General features: G+C 40.0%; 1 protein-coding gene across 1 annotated transcript; it reads right to left on the bottom strand.

Annotated features, from left to right (window-relative positions):
- Window positions 1-397: 397 nt before the first annotated feature.
- Window positions 398-2,884, bottom strand: LOC128132942 (zinc finger BED domain-containing protein RICESLEEPER 2-like). The gene is made up of 5 exons (XM_052769957.1): window positions 2,123-2,884; window positions 1,548-2,011; window positions 1,381-1,474; window positions 535-1,305; window positions 398-448 (listed from the first exon to the last, which is right to left on the bottom strand). The coding sequence occupies exons 1-5, from the start codon at window positions 2,882-2,884 to the stop codon at window positions 398-400; spliced, it is 2,142 nt and encodes a 713-aa protein (XP_052625917.1).
- Between the last annotated feature and the right edge of the window lie 21,490 nt (window positions 2,885-24,374).

Below are 24,374 nucleotides of genomic sequence, written 5' to 3'. Positions count from 1 at the left end.
TCGGCTCGGGCTCGGCTCGTTTAGTTTGTCATGCGAGCCTAAATGAGCTTAGGCTCGACTCGAGCTCGTTTATGGTTTTTGGGCTCGTTTAATTTATTATCATATATTCAAGGGAATAATCCAAATTCTAACTTCAAAACAGACATTCATAGATTCTCCATTTGCATTGATTTAATGTCTAAAATATAACCAAATAAAAGAACATAAAGAGTAAAAGCTCAAATTACAAAAATAGTAGTTAAACTCCTAATTATTGAACGACTAGAAATAGAAAAATCTTCCTTTATGCAACTTCACTCCTCAGATACACAAAACGTGCAAAATGTACAAAGGAATCATTTTTTGAAATATTTTTCAGATTAAGAATTTGTTGTTTAACACATCTAATTACCTTCAATTACTTTGTGTTCACCTCAGGCAGTAAAACCTCAATAGGAAACTCCTCCTTCTACAAAATAAAAAGGTTGACAATTAATAATTTAAACTATTAAAATAACAATTATAATGTGGTTTTGATTTTTTTTTCAAATATACCTTTAATTTTTTCTTGACTCCATGAACTTGCCTAATCCAATCTCCTCCGCAAATCAACATTTGTACCGTGTCGAACCCCAATGAAGCTCGATATGGATCAATAACTCTACCGCCGGCACTAAAAGTTGCTTCAGATGCAACCGTAGAAATTGGGATTGCAAGTACATCTCTAGCCATCAATGATAAAACACGGTACTTTAACTTGTGCACATTCCACCACTCTAAAGCATTAAATGATTCCATTCCTGTTTGTCCTTTCTCCCTATAAACACCTTCTTCTAAATACATATCAAGCTCTGACTTTTCTGGTCTCTCCAAATCTGCAGTCTTTATGAACTCTCCAAATGCCTCCCATCCAGATCCAAGTGATGTACCTTCATTCAACCCTAAAACATTTCTTTCATGTTCGCTTCCATGTGTTGCAGATTCCCTAACTAATGTGTCATGCATCTCTAAATACTCCGAATACATTTCATAAAGTGCATTCTTCACTTCTTTAATGTTCTCGTTTGAATTTTGATAAAGTGTTGGAAAGCAAAATTCAACCAACTTCATCTTGAACCGTGGATCTAACACAGAAGCTATTGCCATTACAAGGTGACACTCACCCCAATACTTGTCAAACTTTTCCTTCATTTTCTTCACCATATCACGAATAAAATCGTTTGTAGATAATGAACCTTTATCAAGAGTTTGCTTCACTCTAATCACTTCAATTAGATATAAATTAGCAGTAGGATAATCACTGCCCGAGATGATATTCGTGCACACCTAAGCATAATCGTTGGATTTAGTCAACAAAGAAAATCATTTATTAATAAAATATTATGCATATTAAACACAAACCTTAAAAACCTTCAAAATTTCACATACGCTTTGAACATTTTCCCAATCTTCGTCAGTTGGCAAGTGATGAAAATGTGGTTCACACTCTGCATACCTGAGAAAACCACAATTAAAGTGTTAGTGAATATGAGCATGTGTTAAAAACTTTAAGGTATATTTGAGTATACCTTGGGAAAGCATCTTTGAACTTTAAAGCCATGCACAACATATCATAGGTTGAATTCCATCGTGTTGGAACATCAAGCATTAACTTCCGATCACGTATTTGCATTTGATGTGCAGCCTTTGAAAAATTTAGACGTCTACCCTCCGAATTGTTAATATACTTTATACCCTCACGAACATCACCGATGATATGATCAATTATTGCAAGACCATCTTTCACTAGAAGATTCAATATGTGTGCGCAACATCGTATATGAAACAATCTACCACCACATGAAAGTTTTCTTACACGCGAAAAAGTTTCTTTCAATCTTCTTAAAGCTTTGTCATTATAAGCTGCGTTGTCAACTGAGATGGTGAAAATCTTATCTTTAATTTCCCACTCTTGCAAACACTTGTAAATACCATCGGCAATATCAACCGCAGTACGAGGAGGAGGAACATGTACAAAACTTAATACACGTTTCTGTAATATGTAGAAAAACGTTGAGATATAATTAAAATATGATAGAAAGAAAAAGATAAATAATTAAATATTAAAATTGAGCAAGTTGTTAAACCTCCAATTATGATCTACAAAATGTGCAGTAATAACCATATACTCAATTTTCTGATGCGAGGACTTCCAACAATCAGTTGTTAAACTGATTTTAGAGGCAGCTTTTGTAAGGGCTTTCAACCTTTTCTTCTCATGCTCGTATACCTTAAAACAGTCTGACGTAATTGTAACTCTGCTTAATTTCTCAAACAATGGAGTAGCTGTCTTCATCATTTTCACAAACATTACATCTTCCACAGTAGCAAACGGTTGCTCAGTACTTAGTATCCAATTAGCTATGGCCTCCCTCATCTTGTTTTCATCATATTTTGTATCCGGTCCGATCAATGGTGGCACAAAATCCACATCACACCCACTAGGTTGAAAATTTAGTATTTGTTGGTTTTTTAGCGATTGTTTATGGGGGATGCAACTGTTTAGGTGTCTTTTATATGATGATGTAGGACCTGAACCAGTAATAGCCAACCTTGACTTACAATGTTTGCATTCGGCTTTTTTCTTACCATCCCGGAGTGTAACTACAACAAAGTCGTCCCATACTTCTGATGTTTTTTTCCGTTTTCTCGTTAATTGTACTTCATCTTCATCGGTTTCGTTATTTTTTTCTCTCACACTTTCATTTTCATTAGGGATTTGACTAGTTGTTTCTTCATTTGGAGTGGTTGTGTGATCCATACCATGTACTGATTGTGATGACGGATTATCAATCCCAACACCTGTTACAACCCCCATTCCTTTGTTTGGACTTAATAGGTTTGTTGTAGACCCTCCATCATCCATTGAATCTTCATAAGAAAACAATACAAATCATAGATGCATCAATTTGAAATAATATTTATGCAACAATAAACAACTCACTGGAACACCATGAACACCAACAAGTACACATAATATTTATGCAAAAGTAAATATGTGTGTCATTTTCTAGCATTTGGTCAAACATTAGGGTCAAAAATGTGAATTGAAAACATCCAACATGTGATCACGTTGCAATTTCCAAACAAGTGAATTAATATGATTATATGAGCATCTTACAGTTAAGAAAAGAAAAGAAAACTAAGTATATGAACTTTTGAGGAGTGCCAATTTTAATTACATTACTGATACCAATCAATTTGTGGAGTGCCGATTTTACTAATACCAATCAATGGAGTGCCGATTTTACTAATACCAATCAATTTGAGGAGTGCCGATTTTAATATAAACTGCTTACAAACAGGTACCTTTTGATTTGAGGAGTGCCGATTTTAATTACAAAAATTGACAAACAGGTTATTTGCTTAGTGCTTACAATCGATTCATTCAATCACATTACTGATACCAATCGATTCAATATAAACTGCGATGGAATGAAATATTATTAATACCTCTTGGCTGTTGAGTGTTGTCTGTTGAGAACGAGATGGATTCGGGAGGGCAACGTCGACCGCAGACCGTCGTATACTCAATCAGTCAATTGATACATCCACTGGATTCGGAAATCAATTGTTACGTACTTACAATCGATCGTCAATTGGAAATCATGGATTAATTATCGTCGCCCTAGATGGTAAATGGGTAATGGCATGTTCGACCGTCGTAGGCTCGTAGTCGTAGGGTATATGTCGTATGCGTGTGTGGAGTAAGGGGAATGTCGGCAAAGGCGGTTGGTTTGCTTTCAATTCATATAAAGATTAAAGAAATTAAGGAAACATATTATTAATAATATAAATATATAATATAAGGAGTGAAAAATATATTTATATTATAATTTATATAGGCTCGTTTAAGCTCGCGAGCCCTAGTCGAGCTCGGTTTAAAAGCTCGGGCTCGAGCTCGTTTAATAAATGAGCCCCGAATAAAGCTCAGGCTCGGCTCAGGCTCGTTTAAATCGAGTTCGAGTCAAATTTTTAACGAGTCGATTCCGAGTAGCTCACGAGTAGGTCGGCTCACTTACACCCCTACTCATCGGATCTGGACTTCGGTCCAATCACAGGCCGCCAGCAGCCCCTTCGCACGCGCAGCCATCATGCGAGCCTCCCCCCCTGCGAAGCCTCTCAGCCGTCGGATCAGAAGACTTCTCAGCCATCCGATCAGAAGCTTCCCTCTATAAATAGAAGGGTGCGAACCCTCCCGGCTAGAATTTAGAAATTGGCAATTTTGGCCCCTTTTTCACTATTTTGGCTATTTTCACATCCCCCAAACCCCGGTACTTATTCCAAAGCCCGGAATACTCCACGAAGTTCCCGAGAAGCCCGGAAAATTTATCTTTTCGGTTTCGAAGCCCGACTTTTGCAGAGCCCAGTTTCTCAATAAGACTCTCGGGTTTATTAGAAACGATCGTTTTAGGAAACGAATTGCTGCCCGGTTTTCATTAAATCATGTGAGTGTGTAGTTACTTTCAATTTACACATAGATATGAAGTATTTACCTTGAAATACGTGTTATGTGTAAATATGTTAATTGTTTATTTGAGGTGATTGTTAAATTGATGTTTTATACAAGTTTTAAACTGTATTTGCTTTTTATCAACAAAATATGTTGGGTAGAACATGGGTAGATGAAATAGTTGATGTGTGTTAAAAAGGTGAGAGGCATCGATGTTGTTGTTGTTGTTGTTGTTGTTGTTGTAGTCATCTAGCGGAGTATAGATGACGACCACAGACTTTCTAGATAGTCTAGTGGATTACTAGCAAGTTCGCAACTTGTAGGTGTTGATGAATTAAATGTTCATTGGCATGCTCCATCCACCTCATGATTGCCTTAAGGACATGTATGGCTAAGGAAATCCATTAGCAGTAGTGTCCATCCCGATGATAATCCTTAGGCTAGGTCCCTTGTGATAGGTGTTTAAGGACGTAAAGTGAGGACAACGGGAATGAGTAATCAGGGATATTGTTGATTGGTGAACTTAATAAGTATATTATTATTGTGGGTTGAAAACCCTATATGCTCACCAGGCTCCCAAGCCTGACCCACTCAGTTTTATGATTACAGGTAGTTGACCCTGAGCATAGTCGGAGGATGATGAGAGATTTTTGAATTATAGGCGAGTAGTTGTAAATAACTATTGAAAGGCTTATAATGTCTTGTTTATGCTTTTGATCTGTATCGGAACATGACATCCCGAGGTTTTGATATATATGGAAAATATATACCTTCTTAATGAAGGATTTTGATAAAATTTTATCATATGTTGTTTGGGGACCAATTCCGCAACATCTTTTAAAAAGATTTCTCTGATTTTATTTTAAAAAGCATAAATTAAATCGGTCTTTTCTGGCCGAGAAATTAGGGGATGTCACACGTTACATGTGATCAGGGTTGAATAATCTTAGAGTGCTGGATTTGGCCCTATTGCGCAGCTCTTGTTTGAGTCTAACCGTTGTAGGGATGAGTATGTTACTCGAAGGGTTATCTGAGCCTTATCACATGTGATGGTATTCAGGTAATGGCTAACTGGCACTACGAGGAAGCCTTCAGCAGCTGAGGACCGGTTTGGGTGGAGTCAGAGATTTCCCCTAGGGAATGCCTAGAATGGGAATAGCAGTGATTAGCAGTAGTGAAAGGGATCTGGTGGAGTCGAGGCAGTCCTTGAAGAAGGTTCGGATAGATGTGGAAAGTAGTATGGGCCCGTACTACTAAAAGCAGAGGATCCGTACCCGAACTAAGGAAGGCCGAGACAAGACCAGGGAACCTGTGTGTATTTCAGAATGGTGGTACTACGTTAGAGGCCAGCAGGTGGCAGTTTTGGAGAGGGATCGGGTTCGGGATCAGGATCAGGATCCGAGCCAATATATGAAAGGCTACGCGAGTTCATCGCATCAGAGATCACCAGAGGCATCCTTGAGTCGACCCCCATCATTTTCGGGTCGATCAAGGAAGGGATAGTTGAGCTGATGGAAGACCGCCTCAGGGCTTTCAAGAGTGACATGGCATCTGGCCAGACAAGATCTCCACACTGCCCTTTAAGGACTTCAGGGGCAGCGGTGCGCCAGATTTTCACGGGGCGAAGGACCCCATAGCTGCCAGGCGATGGATTGTAGACATTGAGTCTGCACAGTTGACTAGCTTCTTCCATGAGGGGTCGAAGGTGAGATTTGCAGCAGGATGTTTGAGAGATCGAGCTAGGGATTGGTGGGAGTCCGTTGGTGACTTGTTGGGAGCCTCGGCTGTCGAGGCTATGACCTGGTCGGACTTCGTGACCATGTTCAGGGCAGAGTTTGCGTCGGCTGTCGAGCTCAGTAGCTGGCCAGGGAGTTCCTAGATATGAGGCAGACGACGGAGACTGTGGCGGAGATCACCGCCAAGTTCTGGGAGAGGGCATTGTTGGTGCCCCAGTATGCGGGTGATGAGGATATGAGGAGGACCCGCTATCATGAAATGCTACGAGCTGATATTCGGGAGCATGTCAGATTTTCAGCTTGCCCTACCCTAGACTCTATGATTTCCATGGCAAGGGAGAGGGAGATAGATCTGGAGCACATCCGGAAGAGGAAGGCGGAAGAGGGGCATGTTATGGGGGTTCGGGGAAGAAGCCCAAGGGACCAGATGCGGGGCCGAAAGGCCAACAGGGGCAAGGCCGCTGCAGGAAATGCGGCAAGACGCACGAGGGGGCATGCAAGTTGGGATCGTCAGGCTGCTACAAGTGCGGCAAGGCAAGGCACTTCAGCCGGGATTGTACCGCCCCTGCACCTGTGATACAGACGTCTGAGTTGCTATGTTTCCATTGCAACCAGAGGGGCCACAAGAAGGCCAATTACCCCCAGTTGACAGCAGCAGCACCAGTGAAGGCGCCAACTACAGCTACCCTGCGGATTATTGATGGCCGGCAGTGCAAGGCAGAGGCTCCAGTGGTGAGAAGCCGGGCATTTCAGCTGACTACCGAGGAGGCACGCGTCGCACCCGATGTGGTGACGAGTATGATTCTTTCCCTCTATTTTATTTATATGATGTTATGATATTGATATATGCCCTGTGTTTATGCGTTAGGATCGTTCCGTGTGAACGGTATCCCAGTTCAAGTGTTGTTTGATTTGGGTGCCCGCCGATAGTTTGTTTCTCTTGCGCTTAGAAAGAAGTTTACTGAGTCCTCAGGCATATTGGATTGCCATTTAGAAGTAGAGATTGCCGATGATCGATCGCTGTGGGCATCAGCGGTGTTCAGAGATTGTGTTATGAGATTATTTGAGGAGTGCTACTTGGTGGATTTGGTTCCCATTCCGTTGCGTGGGAACAAAGTGATTATAGGCATGGATTGGTTGAGCCCTAATGGGGCGGTGATAGATTGCGCATAGCTGCTAGTGAGGATTAGGACCCCAAGTATGTCACACCCCCAAACCTGAACGGAGGAAACGTTCGGGGGCGGATGACTTCATGTGGTAGCGTAACAAATGAATACATAGTAAAGAAAGCAATACAACCATCATATATATAATTGAAAGTTTACATTTGTCAAAAGTTACTTGTTCAAAACTCAATTACAATATGATGTCAAAAATACGAGATTAAACTGGCGCCGCAGCATCCCTTCATCAAAAGCGAAATGAATACCTGAAATTTACTGATTTCCTGGGACATACAAGTAATTTTGAAAGAGTAGATCAGCATTTAAGCTGGTGAATTTCATAAGTATTTAAGTGACAATGTTTGAATGAAATGAAATGTTTTATCTTTGTTTGTTTGTGTTTAGAAAATCCTATATTTTCTACTAGTATAAAAGTAGCCTTCACTCAAGACCAATGTTTGTTTCCAAAATGTATGTAAATGTAAAATAACCAATGAGTTTGAAAACCTTGTAAATCAATGCATTTTTAATACCCTTTGTGAGTTTTATAACCATACTATTGACTCTGAATGCCTATACACAACGTTCTTCAGGCGTTGGAATGTTATGACGTTTGTCACCCCAAACGGTGGACTGCAGCTAACAGTCAGGGCGCGGGTTGTCAAGCCCGTATAGATCTATACACAAACACCATGCTCCCCCTCCAAGGGATTCTGGTATATAATACAGGACTTGAAATGTGTACTCGAACGTACATGAAGTTTGTGTCTCACAAAACCGTGGTATAAAAACAGATCTACTTGTTAAAATGTTACGTTTGCTCTTGTATACGAAAGTAAACTTCTTGAAATATATGTTTCTAGTACATAAGAGTTAGAAATCTGTTCGTAAAACTATACCTATTATAGTTTTCAAAAAGTGTGCCTTGTTTGTTTAGAAATACCTAGAAAAAAAGAATCACTTGTTTATGAAAGCATAGATTTTTGGTGTAGAGTCTAAGATAGAAAAGAATAATCTAAGAACAATTTAGTTTATACATGCATTACAACAACTTTATATTTTAAAGGATAAAATGCTATTGTAACATATGTTTTATATATATATATATATATATATATATATATATATATATATATATATATATATATATATATATATATATATAAAAGTTCCTTAAAGGTTTATAAATCGCATGTGATTTGAATATATAACAGTATATAAAAGAGTTTCTTTTTGTAACACACGATAATACTCGTGTGTTTTACTTGTAATCCCCCCCTTGAAAGCATATAAAAGTATTTAGAATAATTAAAACGGTTGATTAAGGGGTATGAAACTCACTTGAAAGTTTTGGAGATAGCGAGATGGAAAATCGGGCAGAGTTTTGTCTCGGGAAACGGATTTTCCTCGGGATTCTCGGGAATCTCGGGAGTATAATCGACCTTCGGGACTTGAGCCAAAAAGACCAGAGCTTCGAGTTTGAACGGACACGGAAAACGAGGCAAAGTTGAGAGAGAGGAGAGAAATGAGCCCTTTCTTTGGAAACCCTCGCATCCTATTTATAGTAAGGCTGGTCTGCCTCGGTACGCGGGGCGTACGCTCGTACGCAGCGCGTGCGCGTACGTCATGCATGACCGAAGCCTCAACTGCCTCGGCCTCGGATGGGACGGGTTGCTGGGTACGCGGGTCGGATGGGACGGCGGGTCGGATGGGACGTCGGGTCGGACGGCGGGTCATCTCTTTAATGGGGACGGACTGCTTTCTCAAAGCACATGATGTCGGCACGAAGAAGACTCAACCAATCCATGCTGACTATGACGTCGAAACTTTTAATTTGAACCGGCATGAGATTGATTGGGAAAGAATGGCCGTCTAATGTTAACGTACAATCCATGTATATGCAATTTGTGTTTTCGGTTTTTCCATTGGCCATCTCTACAGTGAATGATTTTTCTAACTTGCTAGGTTTAGGTTTAAGTAAATGAATAAAGTTTTGACTCACGAAGCTTCTCTCCGCTCCACTATCGAATAATATGCATGCGTATGAATTATCGAGAAGGAACGTACCAGCAACCATAGTTGGGTCAGCTACAGCTTCGTCGTGGCCTATTGCCAAAACTCGTCCCACATCTCCGGTGCCTGCTGCCTTAGGACAGTTTCTCTTGTAGTGGCCCACCTCGCCACAACCGTAGCAAGCCTGCCCTACGCCCGTACCGGGAACTTGAGTGATCGGCTTTGCGGTTTCCTTGCAGAAACGGGCGGTGTGTCCTTTCCTGCTGCAGTTGGCGCACTGCATATCTCGACAAGGTCCATGGTGGTGGTAATTGCATTTGGTGCATTTTGGGAGGTTACATATATAAGGCTTTGTTGGGTAAGTATTTGTAGGGGTTGTAGCAGGTACAATGGCAGCATTTACTGACACTAGTTGTTTCTTTGCGGATTCTTGGGAAGACCCACCCTTCCCTTTAATCCACGCTCTCTTCCTGCCATTGTTGTTGTTGTTGTTGTTGTTGTAGTTGTTGTTGTTGTTTCCTTTCTATGGTGCTGGTGCAGAAGTGGTTGAGTTCTGATGACCTCCGTAGTTGATCAGAGATTGTGCCAGTTCCTTAGCACTTTCAAAGGTGTCAGGTTTAGAAGCTAACACGCTTGATCGCATTTGGGGCGTCAGTCCCCAGATGTACCTTTCTATCTTCTTGCTCTCGGGAGCAATCATATCTGGACAAAGGATTGCCAGTTCGCAGAATCTGTTGGTATAAGTAGCGATGTCGGTACCCACCATTCCGAGAGTCCATAGCTCGTGTTCAAGCTTTTGAATTTCTCCCCGTGGGCAGTATTCTCTCATCATCATGGCCTTCAAGCTCTCCCAGCTTATGGAGTTCGCCACGATTAGGGTAAGTACTTTAACGTGGCCATTCCACCAAGTTAAAGCTTTATCGAGAAGGGTGAAAGTTGCAAATTTGACCTTGCTGTGCTCGGGGCAGGAGCAGATTTCAAAGACTGCCTCCGTCCTTTCAATCCACTGCCTCAGGGCCATCACACCACCAGTACCATAAAACATCCGGGGCTTGGCATTAGTGAAGTCCTTATAGGTGCATTCTCGAGGTGGTCCATGACTCTCGCCATGGTTGGATGGGTGAGTGCCAGATCCCGAGCCATTAGCACCTGAGTTATTGATCTGTGACATGGCAGCTGCCACCGCTGCAGTGACTGCTGCTTGAAACATTACAGCATCAAATTGGGGTGGTGGATGTGGTGGTGGTATAGGTGCTTCCTCACTGTTGTTTCGCCTTGGATTCCTACGCGGAGGCATCCTTCAACTATAGATGGAAAAGACAAGGATAAGAATTTCATAGAATGGAAAATGTATGTGTCTCATGAACTAAATCGCTATAGTTCAACAACAGATGATAGTATGAGTCTTAAAATAGAAGAATGAAAGTTATTTGTAAGACTGAAGGTATGAAACAAGTATTTGGGTTCACAAAGACCATTCAAGGTTCGAACGAAATACTTAACATAGTAGTAACAGTGCCACTTATATTAATATAAAAGTTGTTACAACGATCATGAAAATTTGACCCCTATAAGGGTCTCCGATTACAAAGTTTGAGAAATTTAAAGACTTTTAGACGAGGTCCTAAGCTATAACAAAATTTGAGTCCTTGACAAGCACTACTTGCGTCGAAGGTTGCGCTTGGAGCTTGACTCCGTATCTGATTGCTTTGACTCCATTAGACGCCTATCGAAAGCGGCTTGTTGTTCCCTTAGTTCGGCGAGAGCTGCAATCATTTGCGCTTGAAACGCTTCGGTTTGGAATTGGGCGTTGTCTTGCATCTTGTCCAACCTACGGATGTCAGAAGTGTGAACCTGCACTTCCACGTTGATATCCCGGAGTCGACTAGCTTGTACTCCAGACTGATAGGACTGATTGGCTAACTTACCCACCATTACCAGGAGTGCTCGATCAGCCGAACCTCCGCCGCGGACATCATAGAAGTCCCAGCACATGCCGTAGGGAGGGCGTAGGTTTTGCTGTTGGCTCCAATGGTGGAGGTGACTTCCCCAGACGGGAGTCGGTCCTTGAAATTTCCTTACGAAGACGGGAGGTTGAATGGGTGGTGGATCGATAACTTCCAGCTCTGAGTCGGTACCGGAGTCATCACCCACTTCTATGGGTTCCTCGTCCTCTTCGGGATCATCTTCGATCCATCCTCCGTTGCCTTGGTTGGGAAAGTAGGGGTCGCCAGGGTGGTGAAATCCAGCCATTTGACTGTACGAGAAATAGGGTTATAAGGATTGAATAAAGTCGGAACATGTAAAACATGTAAGTTAAACTAGTTTAGATAGCAAATACTCCTATAGTATTTAAATTCTTGTGTTTGATTCTTGTAATGGTTTGGTAAGGTTTGACTTGTTGCTTACTACGATCATTCCTCGATATACGTTGGTCCAATCTTGGGCAAATATAGTTGATCACGCTATATTTGTTCAAAATCTGATTACATATATCGAGTCTCAAGTCGTAGTGTCAACTTGTGTAAATACTTGTATAGTTGTATAACATGAAAATAGTTTGTGGTATGCATGTAATTGTACTTAAATGAACTATCAATTTAAGTTGAACGAAATGCTGCTTAAGTGTAAAAAGAAAATTTGTTTTGTCAGAGAGTATTAGTCCCTTTAGCATTTATAGTTTGTATATCTTATGTGGTTCGATATACTTAGTTCACTATAAACATTGCTCTGATACCAATCTGTCACACCCCCAAACCTGAACGGCGGAAACGTTCGGGGGCGGATGACTTCATGTGGTAGCGTAACAAATGAATACATAGTAAAGAAAGCAATACAACCATCATATATATAATTGAAAGTTTACATTTGTCAAAAGTTACTTGTTCAAAACTCAATTACAATATGATGTCAAAAATACAAGATTAAACTGGCGCCGCAGCATCCCTTCATCAAAAGCGAAATGAATACCTGAAATTTACTGATTTCCTGGGACATACAAGTAATTTTGAAAGAGTAGATCAGCATTTAAGCTGGTGAATTTCATAAGTATTTAAGTGACAATGTTTGAATGAAATGAAATGTTTTATCTTTGTTTGTTTGTGTTTAGAAAATCCTATATTTTCTACTAGTATAAAAGTAGCCTTCACTCAAGACCAATGTTTGTTTCCAAAATGTATATAAATGTAAAATAACCAATGAGTTTGAAAACCTTGTAAATCAATGCATTGTTAATACCCTTTGTGAGTTTTATAACCATACTATTGACTCTGAATGCCTATACACAACGTTCTTCAGGCGTTGGAATGTTATGACGTTTGTCACCCCAAACGGTGGACTGCAGCTAACAGTCAGGGCGCGGGTTGTCAAGCCCGTATAGATCTATACACAAACACCATGCTCCCCCTCCAAGGGATTCTGGTATATAATACAGGACTTGAAATGTGTACTCGAACGTACATGAAGTTTGTGTCTCACAAAACCGTGGTATAAAAACAGATCTACTTGTTAAAATGTTACGTTTGCTCTTGTATACGAAAGTAAACTTCTTGAAATATATGTTTCTAGTACATAAGAGTTAGAAATCTGTTCGTAAAACTATACCTATTATAGTTTTCAAAAAGTGTGCCTTGTTTGTTTAGAAATACCTAGAAAAAAAGAATCACTTGTTTATGAAAGCATAGATTTTTGGTGTAGAGTCTAAGATAGAAAAGAATAATCTAAGAACAGTTTAGTTTATACATGCATTACAACAACTTTATATTTTAAAGGATAAAATGCTATTGTAACATATGTTATATATATATATATATATATATATATATATATATATATATATATATATATATATATATATATATATATATAAAAGTTCCTTAAAGGTTTATAAATCGCATGTGATTTGAATATATAACAGTATATAAAAGAGTTTCTTTATGTAACACACGATAATACTCGTGTGTTTTACTTGTAATCCCCCCCCCCCCCCCCCCCCCTTGAAAGCATATAAAAGTATTTAGAATAATTAAAACGGTTGATTAAGGGGTATGAAACTCACTTGAAAGTTTTGGAGATAGCGAGATGGAAAATCGGGCAGAGTTTCGTCTCGGGAAACGGATTTTCCTCGGGATTCTCGGGAATCTCGGGAGTATAATCGACCTTCGGGACTTGAGCCAAAAAGACCAGAGCTTCGGGTTTGAACGGACATGGAAAACGAGGCAAAGTTGAGAGAGAGAGGAGAGAAATGAGCCCTTTCTTTGGAAACCCTCGCATCCTATTTATAGTAAGGCTGGTCTGCCTCGGTACGCGGGGCGTACGCTCGTACGCAGCGCGTACGCGTACGTCATGCATGACCGAAGCCTCGACTGCCTCGGCCTCGGATGGGACGGGTTGTTGGGTACGCGGGTCGGATGGGACGGCGGGTCGGACGGGTCGGGGCTTCGGACGGGTCGGACCGGTCGGTTTCTTCGGATAGCGCGACGTGGACGATCAGAGGCCAATCCTCTCGGTTACACAGGGCGTACAGGAGTACGCAGCGCGTACCTCGGATGAGGACGCTGACTCCCCTTCGGATAATATCCGAATTTTGATTAAAATAAATAATTAATTTATTTAATAAACTTCAAATATTCATATCTTCTTCATACGAACTCCGTTTTCGATGGTCTTTATATCCTCGCGTAGGTGAGACTACGCTCTACAACTTTCGTTTAGACTCCGTCGGCAAATTCCAAAATTATTTTTTTATTATTTAATAAAAATCCATCGTGTTTAAGGAATTTCTTTGAAAATTCATAACTTCTTTATCTGATGTCGGTTTTTTCCAGACTTTTTACCGCTGGAATACCGTTGTCGAGACCTTCGATTCTCGTTTAGGTCATTCCGGCCAAAAGTCGCTCGATTTCCGATTCGAGTTTTTAGCTGTCTGTTGCTAAGCCGAACTTGGAAAAATCATAACTTCGCTATATGAAGTCGGATTTGGGCGTTCTTTTCACGTACGATCATGGTTCAAAGACATTTAATCATAGAAGGAAATTAAGTAGAACTTATTTATACATTTTATTATGAAAGTAACTTTTATTACTCAGAAGTGGTTACAATACTTGACCCATTTTGGTCGTTACAAAGAGTTGAAATATCGGGTTGTCACAAAGTAGGGAAGAGTTAGTGATCCATGGCGAGAGGCCACAGCGTGGACCCATAGTATGTTCAACAGCGAGAGCTAGGCGCTACCTACGGTAGGGTTGCGCGGGATATGTCATGTATGTTATGGATACCCGGGAGGCGGGTAAGGCGACGGTGAGAGAGGTTCCAGTGGTGCGAGACTACATTGATGTGTTCCTGTAGGAGCTTCTTGGAATACCTCTGGAGCGACAGGTAGAGTTCAGGATCGACCTAGTCCCTGGTGCGGCTCCGATAGCCAAGGCACCGTATCGGTTGGCTCCTCCCGAGATGTAGGACTTGTCTATGCAGCTGCAGGAGCTGTTAGAAAAGGGATTCATTAGACCGAGTAGTTCACCCTGGGGAGCCTCGATTCTTTTTGTGAAGAAGAAGGACGGGTCGCATCGGATGTGTATAGATTATCAGGAGCTGAATAAGGTAACGGTGAAGAACCGTTACCCACTCCCGAGGATTAATGACCTCTTTGACCAACTGCAGGGAGCATCATGGTTCTCCAAGATCGATTTGCATTCAGGTTACCATCAGATGAGGGTCAGAGAGGAGGATGTGCAGAAGACCACGTTTCGGACGCGTTATGGCCATTATGAGTTCGTGGTGATGTCGTTTGGGTTCACCAATGCTCCTGCCGCGTTCATGGACCTCATGAACCGCGTGTGCAGACCGATGCTGGATCGGTCTGTGATAGTTTTCATTGATGACATCTTGGTTTATTCCAAGATGCAGGAAGAGCACGAGGAGCACCTGAGAGAGGTTTTGGAGACCCTGTTTAGGGAGAGCTTGTACGCCAAGTTCTGCAAATGCGAGTTTGGTTGCGTGCGGTGCAATTTCTTGGGCACCTTGTCAACCAGAACGGTATACTGGTCGACCCGGCCAAGATAGAGGCCGTGATGAGATGGGAGGTTCCGAAGTCTCCATCCGAGATTCGGAGTTTTCTGGGTTTAGCGGGCTACTATCGGAGATTCATTCAGGACTTCTCCAAGATAGTCGTACCCCTGACACGGTTGACTAAGAAAGTCGTTGTCTTTCGATGGGGGCCTGAGCAGCAGGCAGCGTTCGAGGTTCTGAGACAGAGATTGTGCGAGACGCCAATCTTAGCCCTGCCAGAGGGCGTAGAGGATTTTGTGGTATTTTGTGACGCGTCCATTTCAGGGCTGGGCGTGGTACTGATGTAGAGAGGGCACGTCATTGCCTATGCTTCGAGGCAGCTGAAGCCTCACGAGTCGAACTACACGACGCATGATTTAGAGTTGGGGGCGATGGTCTTTGCCCTCAAGATTTGGCGACATTACCTCTATAAAGTTCGGTGTACCATTTACACGGACCACAAGAGTTTGAGGTACCTCATGGATCAGCCAAATCTGAACATGAGACAGCGTCGGTGGCTGGACATGGTGAAGGATTATGATTGTGAGATCCTTTATCACCCGGGGAAGGCCAATGTGGTGGCCGATGCGCTTAGCCGTAAGGCGGCACCGATCAGGGATGTGTGTATGAGGATGATGGTGGTGACTCCACTGTTAGAGCAGATTCGGGAAGCCCAGCAGGAGGCTATGAAGGAGGAGCATCGGAAGAGCGAGCGAATAGTGGGTCAAGTCACCTCCTTCGATTATGATAGCCGAGGATTATTGACACTACACCGTAGGGTGTGGGTGCCGTATCACGGGGGCGTGCGCCATATCTTGATGGAGGAGGCGCACAAATCCCGATTCTCCATTCATCCAGGGGCGACGAAGATGTATAGGGATCTTCGTCTAGACTATTGGTGGCCCTGCATGAAGTGAGATGTGGCTTGGTATGTCGAGCGGTGCTTGACCTGCAGGAAGGTCAAGGCCGAGCATCAGAGACCACACAGCAAGATGCAGCCGTTTGATATCCCGTTGTGGAAATGGGAAGATATTACGATGGATTTTATCACAAAGCTTCACAGGACTACGCGAGGGGTAGATTCGATATGGGTCATCGTTGATCGATTGACCAAGAGCGCCCATTTTATTCCTATCCAGGAGTGTATCTCGGCCGAAAAGTTGGCCGATATCTATATCAGGGAGATAGTGGCACGACACGGGGTGCCGGTGTCAGTGATATCAGACCGAGAAGTGCGATTCACTTCCAGGTTTTGGAAGAAGTTTCATGATGAGTTGGGAACTCGTCTGCATTTTAGCACCGCCTTTCACCCGTAGACGGATGGTCAGAGCGAGCGGACCATCCAGACTCTGGAGGATATGTTGTGGGCGTACGTGCTAGACTTCGGTGGTAGCTGGGATACCTATCTTCCTTTGGCTGACTTCTCGTACAACAACAGCTACCAAGCGAGTATTGACCGTCCTCCATTCGATATGTTGTACGGACGGAGGTTCAGGACCCCGATATGTTGGGGTGAAGTTGGCCAGAGGGTCATATGGAGAACAGAGGTGGTGCTCAAGACGACCGAGAGGATTCAGCAGGTTCGGAGCAGGCTTCAGACTGCACAGAGTCAGCAGAAAAGTTACGCCGAGAAGCGTCGATCAGACCTGGAGTCGCAGGTCGGGATATGCTTCTCCTGAAGGTGTCGCGTTGGAAGGGCGTCATTCGATTCAGGAAGCGGGGAAAGTTGGGCCCGAGATACATTGGACCGTTCAGGGTTGTAGCCCGGGTGGGCAAGGTGGCATATAGGCTGGATCTGCCAGCCGAACTTAGTTAGATCCACAGCACCTTCCATGTCTTCCAGTTGCGGAAGTGCCTAGTGGATGGCTCATTGGTAGTGTCGTTAGAAGATATCCAGGTTGATGGCAGCATAAATTACATTGAGCGCCCAGTCGCAATCCTTGACCGGAAGTCGAAGGATTTGAGGAATAAGAGGGTGGAATTAGTGAAGGTGCAATGGCAGCACCGGAAGGGTTCGGAGTGGACTTGTGAGCCAGTGGAAGAAATGATGGAGCATTACCCCGACCTGTTTCAGGATCGAGAAGCAGACTTCGAGCACGAAGTCTAAAATAAGTGGGGGAGATTTGCAGCACCTGGTTCCTGGTATGTAAAATTTATCTAAGTATTCTGTATTTTAGCCTTGGACTCGGCGAGTTGTAGGCCCGACTCGCCGAGTATAGTCGGCATATTGAGCACGTTTAGGTTGGCGACTCGGCGAGTCCATATTCTGGACTCGGCGAGTCCCCACTGTCTGATGAAACCCTAATTTCAAGGGTTTGCACCCTATTTAAACCACCATATGCGCCCCCAAGCTCGCCCCCTTCACTCTCATAGAAACCTTAGCCAAACCCTAACCTTCCCCTTTGTGATTTGAGTGTTTGTGTGTGTTTCTTTGAAGTTTTGAAGAAGAGAAGGAGGAAAGATCAAGGAGAAGGAGGAGAACAGAAGTTGGGAGCCCATTTCAGAGATTAGTAAGGTAAAACTCGACCCCTTCTTCTGTTTCTATGGTTGAACCTCCATTAGAGCATGTTTAAGACTTTTTGGAACCATTTCTTTGGCTTGGTTGTGGTTTAGAAGACTCCTTGGTTCGTTTAGCCTTCAGATCTGACCACATCTGAGCTCTAGAAGCTCAGATCTACAACCTTTATGGGCCATTTTCATGAGCAAGCCTAGATCTACACTTCTAACCCCTTTAAAGTCCTTAAATCACTTGAATGAGCATGCATGCACGTAAAGTTGGAGACTTTACGTGTAGAATCCACCCTAGGAACCCAGATCTATGAATGGTGTGCACTAGATTCAAGCAGAATCGAGTGTTTAGTTTTTGCATGCATGTGACTCGGCGAGTCGAGTCATGAGTCCCTGATTTTTCCCCCCTTTTTTGTGTATGCTGAGTAGCAGTGAGTCATGGGTGGAATCAGTGAGTCGGAAGCCGGACTCATCCATGGAAGGACTCGGCGAGTCAATGCCCTGACTCGGCGAGTAGATTCGGGATTAGGGGCAATCGAATGGGACGGGACTCGACGAGTTGGCAAGCCAACCCGACGAGTCGGGTCAACTGGAAGTTGACTTTGACTTGGACTTTGACCTGGTCAAGGGTAAAATGGTCATTTTACCCTAAGTACAACTAGCAGTGCTTGACTGAACGTTTTGTGGGAATTATAGCCAGAGGATTTCTGGAGCAGCAGCGGAAGCAGTCAGAGGATTCCCACACAGTTCAGCAGCTACGAGGTGAGTTACCCTCCAGTAGTGGTGGGTCTACGGCCACAATGTCGGCCCACCAGTAGGAGTTGTATGTTAGATGATTGTCTCTGTGACATTCATCTAGGGCTGCTACTACATGTGATAAGTTTGTGTGCTAGTATGATATGATGCTATGTGCTAGTGACAGTAAGGGAGATAGTCCCCAGATTACCGGTCGATAGGGCCGAAGGGGCGGTCATGCCCAACCATGTTATATAGATTATGTGATATGTGGTAGTAGTAGGGGTGAAATAGTCCCCAGCATCCGGTCGAGAGGACCGAAGGGGAGGCCAACACCCAGATATGCTAGTTAGTATCCGGTCGAGAGGACCGAAGGGGAGGCCAGCACCCAGATATGCTAGTCAGTACCCGGTCGAGAGGGACGAAGGGGTAGGTCGGGCACCTAGATATGCATGACAATATATGTATGTTATGTGGTTATATGGTATGTGGTACAGTGGGGGAACTCACTAAGTTTCGTGCTTACGGTTTTCAGTTGTTGTTTCAGGTACCTCTTCCGTCAAGGGGAAGGAGCTGGCGCGGTAGCGACTCATCACACCCACGCTCTTTGTATTCCGCACTATGAGTCATTCTGGGATTTGTACTTTGACACTATTATATTTTTGTTTTGGTTCACGGTCACGAGACATGTTTTATTAAAAGTTATTATCGTGTGATATGTTGTTACAAACGTTTTGCAAATCACTTAATTAAAAATTGAAAATTTTGGCCCGTATTTTTGGGACGTTACACTTGGGTTGGCTATTATGTTGTTGAGGTAGTTATTTGACTCTTGTTGAATAGTATATGCATGTTGACCAGCTGGGTCTTATTTGTTGGTTCTGTTATATGTGAAATGAGTTGTTGATAACTCCTGGACTGCTATAAGTCCATGGGACTATTGATAGTTCCCAGGGTTGCTAAGAACCCGTAAGGTGTGCTGTTAATCCATAGGGTTGTGTTTTTAGCCCATTGGGACTACTGATAGTCTCCAGAGTTTGCTCATAATTCGTAGCTAATTATTATGTTGTGATGTATGTGGTATTTTTAGGAACTCATTAAGCTATGTGCTTACAATTATGGATAAATTATTGTTGTAGGTACTTATCGGATTATAAAGTAATGACTGCACACACACACAACAAATTTATGATTTAAGATTCCACATTATCTATTTATTAACTCTGATTTTAGAATAATGTTTTAGGAACAAAAGGTTGTAACTTTATTAAAAATGAATGTTATATTATTTCAATAACAAAAAATTCATATGGTTTTTAGGATGTTACAGTATTCATAAAGGTAGGCTTCTAAACCCACTTTTTGAATACCTTACCTTGTATGTGAACATGTTTTACATTATTGTCTGTTTAAGAAAAATTCATCAACATTTCCCTTTAGCTCCCAAGTGTATCTCTCTCTCTCTCTCTACATATATATATATATATATATATATATATATATATATATATATATATATATATATATACACACACACGAGGAAGAAATAGAAAATGACAATCAAATCTTTATTAACCAAACAATCATGTAATACATGTTCACATCCAAAATAAGATAAAGTATTCAAAAAACAGTCCCTAAATGGGGACAGGCTAAAATTAGTTTCTAAATGAATTTCAGGCGGACATTTCTAGGCTTATGATGATTACAAAGAAGGCAAATAAACAAATTGAATTTGAAGAAGTTTTTTTTGTCATTTATAGCATCTTATTCTTGTATATTTTTATTATTTAATATACACTATTTTGTTCTAAGTTTTCTATAATAGCATAGTACTTTAAATATTATTTTTTATTCTATTTCAGCATTGTACTTTTACATATATTTTTTATAGTATCATATTTTTTCCTATTATAACATTGGACTTTATGATATTTATTTTATTTATGGCATTTTATTTTGATTTAATTTTTCTATAATAGCATTGTACTTTAAATATTATATGGTTTTTTCTTTTTTGAGCATTATAATTTTGCTTATATTTTTTTATAATATCAAAGATTTTCTTTTATAGTATTATATTTTACCATATTTTTGTTATTTATGCCATTTGATTTTGTTTTAAGTTTTCTAAAATAACATTGTACTTTAAATATTATACTTTTTTTTCTATTTGACCATCATACTTATATATATATATATATATATATATATATATATATATATATATATATATATATATATATATATATATATAGTATCATATTTTTCATCATAGCATCGTACTTTTTTTCATCTTTTCCTTTATAGTATTGTACTTTACATATAGGCCCTTCAAAGTTAAGTGATATTCTAATCAATACGTACATAAATATACATACAAATACATATATTGCATGTACATACAAATAGATTTTCCATTATAGCATCCTACTTTTTTGTCATTTTTCTATTATAGCATTGTACTTTCTAAATAAGCCCTTAAAAGTTAAGTGATGTTCCAATCAATATATACATACAAATACACATATTGCATATACATACAAATACATTTTCCATTATAGCATCCTTTTTTTTCATTTTTTCTATTATAACATTGTACTTTCCAAATAAGCTCTTAAAAGTGAAATGATGTTTTAATCAATACATACATACATATACTTACAAATACAAATTTGAATATACATACAAATACACTTTCCATTATAGCATCCTACTTTTTTTTTTAATTTTTTTCATTATAGCATTGTAGTTTCCAATTTACACACAAATACAAAAACTACATGCATAATTTTCTATACATAAAAATACATATATACAAAAATAATACACATCCAAAAACACATATACATACAATTTCACATATATGATACACATACAAATACATAAAATCACATACACATACATCATATACATCGAAAATACACATATACAAACATCATATACATACATCATACACACCCAAAATACACATTTACATACAAATGCATATATAAATACACATTTGTATACACAAAATCAACATATTATATATAAAAAACAAAAAAAAAACTTGTGGTTTGGTGGTTATAAAGGCAAATTTTGGCGAGAACAGTGGTGGTGGCGGTAAAATGCTAGTGGGGATCGACAGCAACAGTTCTAACATGGTGGAGATCTCAAATTTCTAGCAAAATACTCGAAATCCCTTCAACCAACATGTATATTTAGTGGGGAGAGTGGAAACTAAAAGAAAAAAAAAGGAAAAAAAAACGAAGTCTCACCTATCAATGTCGCCGAAAATGGTGTTGCGGTGTTGTTCGTGTGACGTCGCCGGTGAAACCTTTGGGATCACTAGTGATGAGCTTTGGTCTCCGGTGCCGTAGGCATCGATTTGGCTTTGGACAGAGAAAATCGAGGATTCGGTGGACAAAATCGATTGAGGAAAAAGATGTGACCGAAAAGGAATGCGCAAGGGAAGGGGGTATTATCTTCGTATGGTATTAGCAATGATCATACCCTTTAAAGGCGACGAACAGAGTAATAGCGGCGACACCTTTGGAGAGAATCGTTGGCGGTACTTTTTTCGAGTATTAGTGGCGACATTGTCGCCGGTAAAGGTTGTGTACGATGCGGATTCCTAGTCGTTTGATTAGGCACTAAATCAATAGCTATGACTTCACCTCGACACGGATCGACGTCCAATAGACTCTAACGGCGACGTCTTTAATATCATCATCGCCTTATTTAGTGGCGACAAATAACATGAAAGTTGTTTGTCGCTTGTAATGACTATTATTCTTGGGGTGCACCGATCAATCTAGAAGGAATAAAATCTAAAAGGAATAAGAAGGCTGCACGAAGAATTATCTTTATTTTAATTTATTAATTGCTTTTCGAAATGAAAGTTATGGTCTTTGCAATATAATTTATTTAATTTCAATAATATATAATTAAATATGTAAAAACCATTAAAACCCTACAAATCCACAGGCTAAAGCTTTTGTTATTTATTTTCTTTAGTAATATATAAGCATTTTTAGATAATTTTTTATGCAATTAGTAATATATTAGATTAACATTTATACTTTTAAATTATTTTAAATAAGTTATAATTATATATTAGTTTATTTGAGGGTCGAATTCTTGATCAGGTAAAAATAAGTTACTTCTCTTTTTTAATTTATGCAACAATATAAGTCTTTAGATGAAATATACAACTTTTTATCATATAAGTAATTAAAATTTTCCATTTTTCCGTTTTTGCTTTTATACATGTTTTATAAGATTTTTTCATTTTTTCATATTAATTTTTTGTTATAAAATCGCTACCCTACCATTTTTTGAATATTTGTTTTTATGTATGTAGAATTGCAAACACATATAGATTTATTATACTCATTTTTAGACATGTAGAATTAAAAGAAGTAGATTTATTTCTAGATATTTCTCATTACAAACAAAAATTGCACTACTGCATGTACAACCCATGCACTCTTGTTGCGTTAAGCTGGGTGCGAAACCTAGTTAATTATAAAAGTAAATCACATGTATGGTTTGGGAAGTTTGTATGTTTAGTCCTTAATTTATATTTTTAGCTCGAAGGTTTTTATTTTTTGTTTTTGTTACGCTTGGTCTTTGTCTTACCTAAAAACTATTATGTCATTGATTTTTTAATTTGTTTAAATAAATACACCCAACCCCACTTCCACATCTCATTACCTTACCTTACCTACCCCATCTTATTTAAATAAATAAAAAAATCAAATGAAAAATAGTCTTTTTAGGCAAGACAGTGAGCATGTGCGCAACAAAAACAAACTATAGGAACCTTTTAAGTTAAAAAAATAAATTACTGACCAAAAATGCAAATTACCCCAAACCATAAGAATCATTCGTGTAATTTATTTATTCTAATTATAAACATTAATTTAGAGCATTCATAATGGTAAGTTCAATGGGAGGGCTAATGTGATGACAAATCTAATTGTCATTCAATTGATTAAACTCTACCATAATAAGATGCATTTTGGCATTCAATGAATTTGAAGTTCAATGGTCATTGAATTCTTCTATTGGAAAAAAGAAAGTTTTCTAATCTTAAATACATATTATAAATTAGCTTTTATAACATTATACTGAACTTTGTAAAGTTCAATACATTGTAAGAAAAAATTGATAGAATTATATGGAATGTAAAAAATAATATAAAAGTCCATTAAACTCTATAGAGTTCATTATATTATGGATGTTTTAGTAAAAACATGGCATGCATAATTATAGCCAAAGGCTTTAAACTACAAGGATTAACACCTATCCAAACAACACTTATCCCGACGACATGTGTCGTCGGCAAAAGGTAAGCTATACCGACGACATGTCGTCGGTAAAACGTGTTCCAACTTTGACCATATTTATTTGACTAGAAACCTTATCCCGACGACAAGTCATCAGTATAGACTGGGCGGGAAGATGAAAAAATTGGTGATATGTCCAATATCTATGTAGACGAGATGTCGTCATTATAAGATATTAAAAAAATATTTTCGATTTATTTATATTTCTTGTTGTAGAAAATGAAGACGACATTGTTTTAGTTCACCTAGGTCGACGACATGTCGTCGGTATAAGGTGTTCAAAAAATAATTTCGAATTGTTTTTAATCCGTGTCGTAGAAAAACAAAACGATGTTGTTTTCGTCGACCTATACCGACGACTTCTCGTCGG

Source organism: Lactuca sativa, chromosome 3, assembly GCF_002870075.4.
Source record: "Lactuca sativa cultivar Salinas chromosome 3, Lsat_Salinas_v11, whole genome shotgun sequence".
Classification (NCBI taxonomy): Eukaryota; Viridiplantae; Streptophyta; class Magnoliopsida; order Asterales; family Asteraceae; genus Lactuca; species Lactuca sativa.
Note: the sequence above shows the minus strand (reverse complement) of the source record. Positions and strands in the feature narration are given on the sequence as shown.

Excerpts from the sequence above, each read along its gene's own strand:
- LOC128132942 (XM_052769957.1), bottom strand. The coding sequence starts at position 2,884 with ATGGATGATGGAGGGTCTACAACAAACCTATTAAGTCCAAACAAAGGA. Across the intron at positions 2,012-2,122 it reads TGGTTATTACTGCACATTTT|AAACGTGTATTAAGTTTTGT; the intron begins GTAGATCATAAT and ends TACATATTACAG. Across the intron at positions 1,306-1,380 it reads AAATTTTGAAGGTTTTTAAG|GTGTGCACGAATATCATCTC; the intron begins GTTTGTGTTTAA and ends GATTATGCTTAG.